General features: G+C 27.5%; 3 protein-coding genes and 1 long non-coding RNA gene across 4 annotated transcripts; 1 reads left to right on the top strand and 3 right to left on the bottom strand.

The window, feature by feature from the left end:
* The first annotated feature begins 1,151 nt into the window (after positions 1–1,151).
* On the top strand, positions 1,152–3,286 carry LOC126836738 (uncharacterized). The gene is made up of 3 exons (XR_007685378.1): positions 1,152–1,308; positions 1,392–1,511; positions 2,781–3,286. It is a non-coding gene; the product is annotated as an uncharacterized LOC126836738 (long non-coding RNA).
* Positions 3,287–3,662: 376 nt separating this feature from the next.
* LOC126837200 (zinc finger CCCH-type with G patch domain-containing protein-like) lies at positions 3,663–4,776 on the bottom strand. Its single transcript, XM_050571023.1, has 5 exons — positions 4,643–4,776; positions 4,443–4,569; positions 3,996–4,093; positions 3,716–3,836; positions 3,663–3,667 (listed from the first exon to the last, which is right to left on the bottom strand). The coding sequence occupies exons 1-5, from the start codon at positions 4,757–4,759 to the stop codon at positions 3,663–3,665; spliced, it is 468 nt and encodes a 155-aa protein (XP_050426980.1). The 5' UTR covers positions 4,760–4,776.
* A 1,462-nt stretch (positions 4,777–6,238) lies between these two features.
* On the bottom strand, positions 6,239–7,439 carry LOC126837199 (transmembrane protein DDB_G0273707/DDB_G0273361-like). The gene is made up of 5 exons (XM_050571022.1): positions 7,376–7,439; positions 7,035–7,151; positions 6,761–6,877; positions 6,487–6,603; positions 6,239–6,328 (listed from the first exon to the last, which is right to left on the bottom strand). Exons 2-5 carry the CDS (start codon positions 7,125–7,127, stop codon positions 6,239–6,241), a joined length of 417 nt encoding a protein of 138 aa, XP_050426979.1. The 5' UTR covers positions 7,128–7,151; positions 7,376–7,439.
* Positions 7,440–9,812: 2,373 nt separating this feature from the next.
* On the bottom strand, positions 9,813–11,558 carry LOC126837198 (uncharacterized). Its single transcript, XM_050571021.1, has 6 exons — positions 11,545–11,558; positions 11,310–11,473; positions 11,031–11,240; positions 10,080–10,259; positions 9,928–10,012; positions 9,813–9,858 (listed from the first exon to the last, which is right to left on the bottom strand). The coding sequence occupies exons 1-6, from the start codon at positions 11,556–11,558 to the stop codon at positions 9,813–9,815; spliced, it is 699 nt and encodes a 232-aa protein (XP_050426978.1).
* Positions 11,559–12,062: the final 504 nt, after the last annotated feature.

Genomic DNA, 12,062 nt, shown 5'->3' with positions numbered 1-12,062 from the left:
AATTATAATAAATGATATCTATGATATACAACTAAAAATAATAATGTATAGATATAATTTTTTATGGCATATTTAGAAAATGGCCGGCACGTTTTTGTGTGATAAGTATCATTACCGTGCTAATTTTTATCAGTGTCCTTCCTTTGATATTACTATTTTTTACATAGGAGTTGCCGATCTATTTTATATACTTATCTATGATACAAAAAGATGAGCCGTAATCTTTGAAACTTTAACTTGGTACCATTACAAAAATATTTGATTTGTTACAATTGCCATTAACCGTTGTTGAACACGACATATGTTGTCATAATAAAATTTACATATTAATAATTATTAAACAAATCAACCTTTATTTAAATGAATAAACTATAGTAAATTGTTCGATAAATCTGGAATTAGAAGATACTTACGAATTTTTATACTCAAAGCTAAGAAAAAACATAGCTTTTAACATAGTTAAGAAAAAAAACCATATCAATATGATATTTGTAATTTGTTAATACCTTTGTTATCTGTAGATCTGATCCATAAGTCTATAGCTCAGAAATCTTATCTAAAAGGCACTTTAAAGTGTCGAAAATTAAAAAACGTTCATCTTTTACATTTTTAAGGAATAATCTTTTGTCTTTTACCTAGTACTACCGATAAACGTTGACAAACCAAAAAAAATATCATAAGTCCCAAGAAGGAGTGGAAACTTTGAAAATTTTAAAGTCGGCGCAAAGCGCAAGACAATATTTTTGTAAGAACATGAAAAAAATAAACGAAAAAAGAGAAGGGGGAAATCATTTTAAGGTTTCGGTTGCGCTGACTTCAAAATTAAATAATTAAGTTTTTGTATTTGTGTTAACAAGACGTAATTTTCAATTCCTGTATGTATAACTTCCAAGGAAAACAATCGACTAGAAATAAAAACAAATTATCCTATATAACTTTTAGTGACAGACTTTTTATTCAACTGTTAATTCACTCAAAATTCAAATGTATCGTTTTTTTTTAAAATAATTTTTTTTTCTTTTCATAAATTAGCGGGTAGAGGCCGCTCAAAGGTAGACGCTGTCTGGTGGTGGTCACGTGACGTCATTTATAACGTCCTTTTACTGCATTTGAAAATAATATGTTTTTTCTAATGTAGTGTACAAGGATAAATCCACCTTGGTAGTGTAATTACTTATCACAATATTATAAGAAGTAGTGATTGTACTATTATTTAATATTTAATAATTTTTTTCGTTTCCGTTTTGTATTGTCGACTTCCAATAAAATATCTAAATGATACAATGTTAAAGCTACAAAATAACCGATGTATAGTTTGAATGCCGTTTTGTATTTATTCTTTAATTGAATACCTATTTATTTTATATTTTCACTATTTTGTATTATTTTAGGACAGCCTAATGACGAAATAGACTGAAAGTGATATGAGTACGCAGCAATTATTACTGATCCGTAAAAATGTACATCGAAGCCACTTTGAATATCATAACACACAAAACACAATTAACAAGGTACCGTCATAACATAGTAACAAGTTTACCATACTAGTCACTATTTTTTTTTATCAAATAAATTATTGTGGTTTTTACATTATTGTTGATTTTAACGACCCATATTTTATTGACATACACTACTACAAAAAAACAAATTAAATTTGCCTTCACCGGCCAGTGTTCCCTATATCCATCACATCGTATTTAGTAAACACTAAACTTTGCTTACTGTTATTGCTAAAATTTAATCGGTGAATCAATATAATCCGTTTAAAAGAAAACACTGTAATTTAGCATTAAAAAAAGTGTGTTCTGGAAAGTAAATAAATACTTTAACACGTATTTATAATTATAGTTTGCTACTTTTTATTTCTATAACAATCTTGTAAAAAAAAATAATTTTTTTTTCTAGCCAATTTTGAAATATTATGTTATTAACAAAATAGTTTATGTTTACTTAATATTTAAATAAAAAGTTGAAAAGGTAGTGGTTATACAGTTATGAGGTGTTATTTACTTTACAAATTTGTTTTTATTACTTCATAATCGTAATAAAAAACTTTATGCAGTCTTTCAGACTCCACCGACACTAATTTCTATTTTTTCAGTTTTACTTAAAGAACAATTTAATTTTTGGTTCATGATTTTCAAAACTTTAACAAGGGTGTTTTAAGTTCATTTATAAAAAAAACATTACTTTTTTTTAAGAACAAATTATTTAAACATTTTTAAACAGAATACAAGTAAGTTTTTTTTATAACATATATTTTTTTTATCACAACACAAAGTTACAAAATTTGTAATTAGATAATAATGAGATCAAATTAACAATTAAAACATATTTTTTATTGCTTATTAGAATTTAATTGAAAAAAAAATTATTCCCTTATTTTAATATAAATAAAAAAGTAATACAATATAATCTTTTAAAACGAGAACGTAGTTCAGTTTTTGTTACTAGCTTGAAGAACTGAACTAGTTCCTAACAGTGATAGCTGGGTAATTGTTTTACAAGGTTTTTTTTAAATTAAATATAAACTATAAAGTTACATTTATCCATGTCTAAGACATATTTTAATCTGTTTTAAAGAAAAAGTTTTCATTCTATCTCAAGCATGATTTTTTTTCAGTAGTAAATTGCACATATAGTTTTTAAGTAAATGTAAGGAAATTCTTTTTCTATTCGTATACAACAAAAACTAATAAATAAAGTGTCTACGCTCGACAAAATATTAATACAAAAATTCAGTTAAGTTCTTTTACACTAAAAAAGATCTTTATTTTCAGATATGTTACAATAATTGGAACATTCGAGAACGAGTTGAGCTCCTATAAATCCGTTCGTTTCAAGCACTGCAGGTACGATACAAATCACAAATGAATATTGTACTATGAGAGGAAGACCAATGGTTTTATTAAAATGCATTAACTACTTGTCCCTATTTAAATACCTAGTTAAGCACATTAGATACTCTCAGTGAGTTTAGCATAAAATTTGGAGTTAGATAAATAGACCTTAAAAACAAACTATTAAATATAATGATTATTGCTTTAAGATAACACTTAAAAATGATTTATTTTAATTATATTATATACATACTTTTTTTTCCAAAGTTTTATACTTAATAAAATGGCTAAATGTAATAAGGTCGTTTTTGGCACTTACAAGCTTAAAACAATTTTTGAATTGACGACAATACATTAATATTGGATCGTATACTTAACTTGAAATTATATGACTTGACTATTCTACACTTCTTTCAAAACATATTAATTTCTTCGGCTTTTTTTGAAGATACGTGCGATGATTTTTATTTTCAACAGCTATGCAATAATCTAGTAAAAAAAAAATAGGCACATAAATAAATATTTTTTCAAAAATTTTTTAATAATTTAAGATAATAAAAAATTATCTTTTATTTAATCATTTGTTATTTGTTTTTTTTTGTTTCAAACTATTTGTAAAATAATTATTCTATTAAATTATTTATAAATACATTTTTTTATTTGTTAGAAAATATTCGTATCAATTTTTTGTAGTGTTTTTAAAGTTGCTCTTCAATTTCTCTAAAAATCGATATTATGGTGTCTAGTTTTGATAACACGAATAAAGGAAAAACTTAGTTTTAAGTATCTCAAACAAACAGTAAAAAGTTGGGTCTAAAAAGGTTAAACTGTTTACATGAGTGTAACAGAATATTGTAATATGGTAATCAATTTACCTAAAGACTGTCTTTTTGGTAAAACGGTCGCCACAACAGGTTTTACTCGACCTTCATTGTTTTTTCCCAATCCGGTTCCTTTTATGTAACCCATTTTGGCCATTATTTTTGAACCGATGCCCTTTATTTCAAACAAAATCGTGGATTAGAAATATATAATTTTAAAAAAAATTGTTCCAACAACTAGTTAAATTGCTGAAGCAAAATTAAATTTGCATTATTTTTTTTCTTTTTGAGAGAGAGAAAGAGAGATACTGTTTATACAAAAAAAAATGTATACCTTAGTGTATTTTTCCCAGTCGCCTAAGGACTCCTCGGACCCTAGTTTTGTCTCTTTACGACCGAATATTTTCCCCATGTTGTTGTAGTCCACAAATTCTTATTTAGACAAAATTATAGTTTATTATGAGATTAGGTAGGTTAGATTATTATTTATGTGAATACATACCATATTTGTTGACCCATGGATATATATCATGCATCGGAACCTTAGCCACCCCTAAACCATTGGTACTATACCGAACGACACAAGTTCCGTTGTTAATTGATGTTCCATACTCGATGTCCAATACAACCGCTTTAGACCAGAGACAGTTTTTGAATGTATTTGCCAATACAAGACTACCTCTTCTTAAATGTTCATAATTGGGCTCTCTGTAAGTGTATTTATATTAATTAATTATAATTTACATTTATTTCTAGAATACACACATGTAATTGGCAATACTAGTCAATGGTATTTGGGTGCCGTGCGAAAACTCACAATCCTGATCGGAATACATGCATTTATTGCCTGCCCAGTACCTACAAGGCACCATTGGATTGCTGGTAGGGTTCAAAAACAATACAGTCACCTGCACAAATATTTAAAAAATAACAATTCACTTATATAAATTCATATTCCACATTTTCAATACATTTACCTACCAGAACATTATCTAATGACATTGGAAATGTCGTGGTTTCCAAAGTGAAAGATATGATAACTGCGTTACATAATATTGTGCGACTAAACCCATATTTGAATGGGGCTTGGCATTTCATACCTAGAAGATTGTCTAGTTCATCCTGTACTTAATCAATGTGTTTAAATATTAACTAGGTATTTAATTTGTTTTATTGTTTAAATACAAGCTTATTTTATTCATTAAATATAAAGAATATATTAAAAATTTAGTAATGGAACGCAATGAATAATTGAAATTGATAAACCAGGACATTAGGACAGCATTAGGTGAAATAGAGTCCATTAACACAATCACTTTCAAAGTGTTTAACGTTAATAGTTTCCATATTATTTTCTTTAAGATAGTTTGGTATTGACTATAATGGATTGAGATGGTTATGGTAATTAAATTGGTGGTGGCTGGTTTCTAGAATATCTTACTATGATTTGTTTGCAAGTATTAACACTTAAACCGAAAAAATTAAGTGTTTTTTTTATATATATATATATATATATATATATATACATATACTATATACTTTCATGAGTGTAACATATTATCATACATTTTTTTAAATTACATGATTTTTCATAAACGTACCTCAATTTCTTTGTTTTTGTTTGAATAATCAATGTTATTGTTGTTTATAATTGTTACTGAATTTGAACTTTCATCATCTGATGAGATATCCATATCTTCGACCTCACAACAACTCGACTATTTTTCATTAAAAACATAACATGTTAATAGAGCACCTAGTATATGACTAATTCTTCATATTAACAATAAAATATATCTTAATACTTGATAATAGTATAATTTTGCATTTGTTAAATAACAATAATTTAAAATTTGTATTTTTTAAAATATTTTAGTACCAGAATTGTTTTATGCATCAATTAGACTATTGGATTAGTTTTATTATTGTATAATTTACATACCGTGTTATCGTTACAGATGATTAATGAATCGGTACAGATGAATGATTCGCGAGCATATGTTCCATATACGTTAAAATCATTTTTTTGAATACGATTAATGTGTTCAAATTCCTCCTGAAAATTAATTTAAAAATGTTATTAATAGAGCATCTAGTATAATATATCATATTAACAAAATATATTTTCATACTTGATAATTGTAAATTGTGTGTAACATATTATCATACATTTTTTTTAAATTTAATGATTTTCATAAACGTACCTCAATTTCTTTGATTTTGTTTGAATAATTGTTATTGTTGTTTATAATTGTTACTGAATTTGAACTTTTATCATCTGATGGAATTACCATAGGTTTTTTAATCTCACCACAACTCGGCTATTTTTCATTAAAAACATAACTTGTTAATAGAGCATCTAGTATATGACTACTTCTACATAATGACAACAAAATATATTTTCATACTTGATAATAGTATAATTTTGCATTTGTTAAATAACAATAATTTAAAATTTGTATTTTTAAAAATATTTTAGTTCTAGAAATGTTTTATGCATTAAATAGACTATTGGATTAATTTAATTATTGTATACGTTTGTAAATTATTTACATACCGTATTATCGTTACAGATGATTAATGAATCGGTACAGATAAATGATTCACGAGTATATGTTCCATATGCATTAAAATAATTTTTTTCAATACCATTAATGTTTCCAAATTCTTCCTGAAATTTAATTTATAAATGTTATTAAAAGAGCATCTAGTGTATAACTACTTAACATATTACCAAAATATATTTTCATACTTGATAATAGTACAATTGTGTGTAAGATATTATGATACATTTTTTAAAATTACATGATTTTTCATGAACTTACCTCAATTTCTTTGTTTTTGTTTGAATAATCAATGTTATTGTTGTTTATAATTGTTACTGAATTTGAACTTTCATCATCTGATGGGATTACCATAGTGTCAATCTCACCACAACTCGACTATTTTTCATTAAAAACATAACTTGTTAATAGAGCATCTAGTATATGATTACTTAACATATGACAACAAAATATATTTTCATACTTGATAATTGTAAATTGTGTGTAACATATAGTCATACATTTTTTTAAATTACATGATTTTTCATAAACTTACCTCAATTTCTTTGTTTTTGTTTGAATAATCAATGTTATTGTTGTTTATAATTGTTACTGAATTTGAACTTTCATCATCTGATGGGATTACCATAGTGTCAATCTCACCACAACTCGACTATTTTTCATTAAAAACATAACTTGTTAATAGAGCATCTAGTATATGATTACTTAACATATGACAACAAAATATATTTTCATACTTGATAATTGTAAATTGTGTGTAACATATAGTCATACATTTTTTTAAATTACATGATTTTTCATAAACGTACCTCAATTTCTTTGTTTTTGTTTGAATAATCAATGTTATTGTTGTTTATAATTGTTACTGAATTTGAACTTTCATCATCTGATGAGATATCCATATCTTCAACCTCACAACAACTCGACTATTTTTCATTAAAAACATAACATGTTAATAGAGCATCTAGTATATGACTAATTCTTCATATTAACAATAAAATATATCTTAATACTTGATAATAGTATAATTTTGCATTTGTTAAATAACAATAATTTAAAATTTGTATTTTTTAAAATATTTTAGTACCAGAATTGTTTTATGCATTAATTAGACTATTGGATTAATTTTATTATTGTATAATTTACATACCGTGTTATCGTTACAGATGATTAATGAATCGGTACAGATGAATGATTCGCGAGCATATGTTACATATGCGTTACAATCATTTTTTTCAATACAATTAATGTTTCCAATTTCCTCCTGAGTATTAATTAAAAAATGGTATTAATAAAATATAATATTTAGCAAATTTGATTTAGTTTAATTTACTATAAATGAAGCATATTCATAATTATTTTTATCAATACGATTAATCTTCCCAATTTCCTCCTGAAAATTAATTTAAAAACAGTATTTATAAAATATAATATTTGGCAAATGTGATTCTATTTATTTTACTAGAAATAAAGCATATTCTTTCTCCAGGGCTACTTCATTCTGTAGGTTGGACATATAACTGGCATGTGTCCACTCAATCGAGTTACTTTTTAACGATAGCGGCGCATTTTGTTTGTCATCACATTGCGATAGAATCGTCGCATTTTCTATTTGTACCACCTATAAAAGTAAGCATACCGTAATTTTGTTTCTTTTCTACCTGCTTAGTATGTTAGTAATTTAGTGACGTTTATTAGAACAAGGGCCAAATTTCAAATTTTAGGTTTTTTCAAGAGACACAAAAATCAATTTTTTTAGGTACATTTTTTTTTAATGAAAACTTTATAACTTTGCTTAATTTATTATCATTCATAGGGTTGATTTAATTTATAAAATATTAACATAAATGTATAATTTTTATCCAATATATAATGCACAATATTATATTAACATGCTTGAAAATAAAAGTGTCATATTATAGAAAACAGTATGAACTTTGAGAATATTACAACACTTAAAGACATTTATCACAATATTTCACTTTGTAAGACTTTTTTAATCACAGTTGTACTTAGGTTTATAATATAACACTTATTAGGCCCTTGAAATTATGTTTACTTATTACATTTTTATAAAGAAAAACTCATTTTGCAAAAAAAAAACCTCATTGGCCGTTGTTCTAATAAGTGTCTCAATTTATTACCTGATTTTCATTGTGGTAGAAGTAACCATTCCAATTATCGTAAGACATATCCCTCTGGTGGGAAGTTCAAAGTGGCTTGGGACAAGTTTGAAGAAATAACTAAAAAAAAAAAAGGCCAGTCGACACCGGCGACTTTCTGTCTACTCTGCGACACTACTCGCGTGTATTGTATACATACAATGGCTAGCACCGGCTGTTGCGCTTGATTTTATCGATCGGTTAAAAAAGTGCTGCCAACCATTAGCGTTACACAATCATGTACAGCCGGAGTCTGCCGTTTAAGTGTGGGGTTCCAGCAGACTGCAGCGCTCTTTGTTTAGTCACAGTTTTTTGCACATGCGCGTTACCAATGGTCGACAAACGGTTGTCGAGGGGACTCGAAATTATTGTACGATAGCCTTTAAGCAGTGTTTGAAACATTCCTTTTAAAAAATAATCGAGTAGACGGTCGCAGACTTAAGTTTCAGATGCGGTATAATATTTGACCGCCCATCCCGGTATGAATCAGTAGATACAGTATTCTTAAATAAGTCAAGTAAAAGCCAGCCCTTGAGAAATAAATTTCCATTCCCTATTCCCTTTTCATGTGCAACACAAACAATGCATTCGTCATTAATTTAAAGAGAAAAATGCATTTATAAATGCATACATTTTGATTGGCGACAACTGTGTGGTGTTTGAGCAAAATGGGATGATAAGTTTAAATTATATGTATTTTCTTTTGTCTAAATTTGTTCATTCTTGTTCTACTTTTCACTAGAAGCCGTGGTTTAAGTTCGAATAATAATAGAATAACCAGAACTAGCCTACTCGGAATTGATATTAAAGTTAAGAAAATTATCAATTTATCTTATCACAAACTTAACTGGAAATGCTTTTTGGACAAAACACCACAGGGCACATTAATATTCAAAATAAATATAATTAACTTTATAATTTATAAATCTTGTTTATAATCGTGTTTTTTTTTTAATAAAAAAGTGTCAATAGAGATAACAAAAAAATGTTTACCAACTTTTGAGTTGAGAAAAATAAATACATTATACAAGCTGTATTTAAATTGTATGCATGCAACTTTATAAAGGAAAAAAGAAAGAACAATGATTGATTGAATGATAATAATCTAAACCATAGTTGTACACCGTCACTTTGTATTACTATTGGTGATCACAACAACCCTTTAGAAAGCGGGCAATATTTGGGTAGAGATGTCGAAGAAAGACATGTTGAGTCCAGTACCCGCTTAAAAAATACTTTGTTACTAACCAACGTGTCTTACTTGGTAAAGTATGAGTAAAAAAAATTTCCACAGTGATAATATATTACAAACCAGATTTCACAGAAAATATCAAGCTAACATTTGGTATTTTATCACAAATATCGGTTTTGTTGTATTTTGTGTACACCATTAAACCATTTCACCACGTGTACATACATAAAAAGTTATTTCGATTTCCTCCCTGAAGTTACCTCCAATTGCTTTATCAACCTGAAAACAAATTTGTTTACAGTGATTTAATTACTTAAAATAAATAAATTATAATATATTATTTCGTACTCTTCGACTTCATTTTTGGCATCGTCCGCTGGCTTAGCCAACACTTTTTTCAACGCCCCAATCATGTAATCCTTGCTTAGAGAATCTAAAATCAACAAAAATCAGCATTGCAAGATTTTTTCGCAAAAATAAATAGTTTACTGATGTTTTACTTTTCGAATCTTTCTTGTCGTTGCATTCGTCAAGTTTTGATTTTCGTTTGCCCAATGCATTTAATGTCGTCAAATACTTAATTTCGCCCGTTTCTGGATCCAATGGCATTTTCATGCCTTCTAATTTGCCCATTATGTCCTTTTCGTTATAAGAAATATACTCGTCAGTCGCCTCTTCTTCTTGGTCTGCAAAAATAAACGTATTGTTTCATCTTAAGGGAGTGCCATATTTATTAAGTGTTTATACTTTATTATATAAGAAAATTTTGTTAAAATCTTATTTTAAAAATAAAACTTAAATACATATTTATTTGTATAACAATAATGGGGAACCTTTATGGGAAGTTTTATTTTTTTACCAGCATTTCATCCTTTCTTACTACCTATTTCATTAATTACATTTCGGTCGTAGGTACGACGTATAAACGGCATAAGCAGAACCAATCATAGAAAGTGGAAATATCCAAATTTAGTCTTGATATTTCTATACCTTGAGCCCTATTTTAATGGGCTGTTATAAGTAATGCTATTGTTTAATCTATTGGTGGCTGGTGTTATAAGTCACTACTTAAATTAAATATATTTTTTTAAACAAAATAAAATTATTAAAAAAACATATTGCATTTCCGATGAAATGGGCACTGAAAAGATAGAAATAAAGGTATTGGAGATTATAAAGCAGCATTATATTATACTAATCCAACATTTGATTGAACTCTTTTAGTCGATTTCATACGACCCTTAATAATAATACATGAGATCTTAAAGGATTTTTTTGTTGTCTAAATAAGATTCTTAAACAAGAATTAGGAAGTCCTTATACGAGCCAGCTAAGATTAGCGCTTAGGCATTCTAATTTCAGGGTCCTCGCGTTGTTTGGGGTATTATTTGGATTCTGGGTGATACTTGTGATATATATAGGTGTAGTTCAATAATAAATTCATGACTTACTGGCGCCGTTATTTTCCTCGTTTTCCTTCCGTGCTTTTTCTTCCTGAGCTTTTTTTTCTTTTATTTCGTGTAGTTTCTGCCCTACTTTTGCATAGAGTGCTATTAACTGATCTTCGAGTTCGTTGACGATTTTCTCTATACTCTCTGGATAACCGTAATCCACTTTCATACACTTCATGAACTCTAAAGCCCACTGTAGCTGAGTTATACCTGCCAACGGAAATCGAATACAAGGATTTTCATATTGTCAAGTGGAAAACAATGTCCATAAAAGATTACCTATTTGTATATTTTTTGACCCTTTGCCGTACACCGACCAAAGCACTGTTATTAGATTATCCCATAGTGTAGCGAAAGGTTGCTGGAGTGCATACGTTTTACCGGTGGTCTTTGGTTGGACGCGAAAATGATATAAAACGGGAACAAATCCAGTCGCTTTATTTCTAAAATGAAAACAAGATATAGTTAGCTTGCATTGTACGTACATAGCACGAACTTAGCATAATATACTAACTGTTCAGATGCCATTTTTTAAAAGAAATTTTAATAGTTCCAAAATTTGCTATATGTTAATTTAATTTTGTTGATGATAATTTATAAGTAGTAGTCATTGAAAAATACAAATTAGTAGATAATTTTGTATTTTCATGTTTTGTTAATTCTAGCCAGAAATAAATAGCATAATATAATATATGTACATAAATAGGTACACACATCTCTATGATTTAACGTTAGATAAATTGGTTTTTAAATTTCAGAACGAAATTTGTAACGTAAAACATATTACAATTTTTAAACGTGTTACGTTACTTCATCTTTAATTTTTATTTTTACATCATACAAAACTTCTTTATCAAAATATGAAGACGATCAAGAATCATTACACGAAAGCAGCGTTGGGCTTTCAAGACATGTCAATAAGTTACATAATGTTGAAGAAGCTGACAAACCTTCTTTAATACTGTTGCATGTATGATGTTTTATTCTTAGATAACACAAAATATTTAGTAATTGTATTATGGCAAAATGTAG

This window comes from Adelges cooleyi, unplaced genomic scaffold (assembly GCF_023614345.1).
Source record: "Adelges cooleyi isolate 19-005CV unplaced genomic scaffold, UGA_ACOO_1.1 ACOO_flye_CR_arks_rails_tigmint_CR_PRNA_247, whole genome shotgun sequence".
Classification (NCBI taxonomy): Eukaryota; Metazoa; Arthropoda; class Insecta; order Hemiptera; family Adelgidae; genus Adelges; species Adelges cooleyi.
This window is presented reverse-complemented; position numbering and strand designations above follow the sequence as displayed.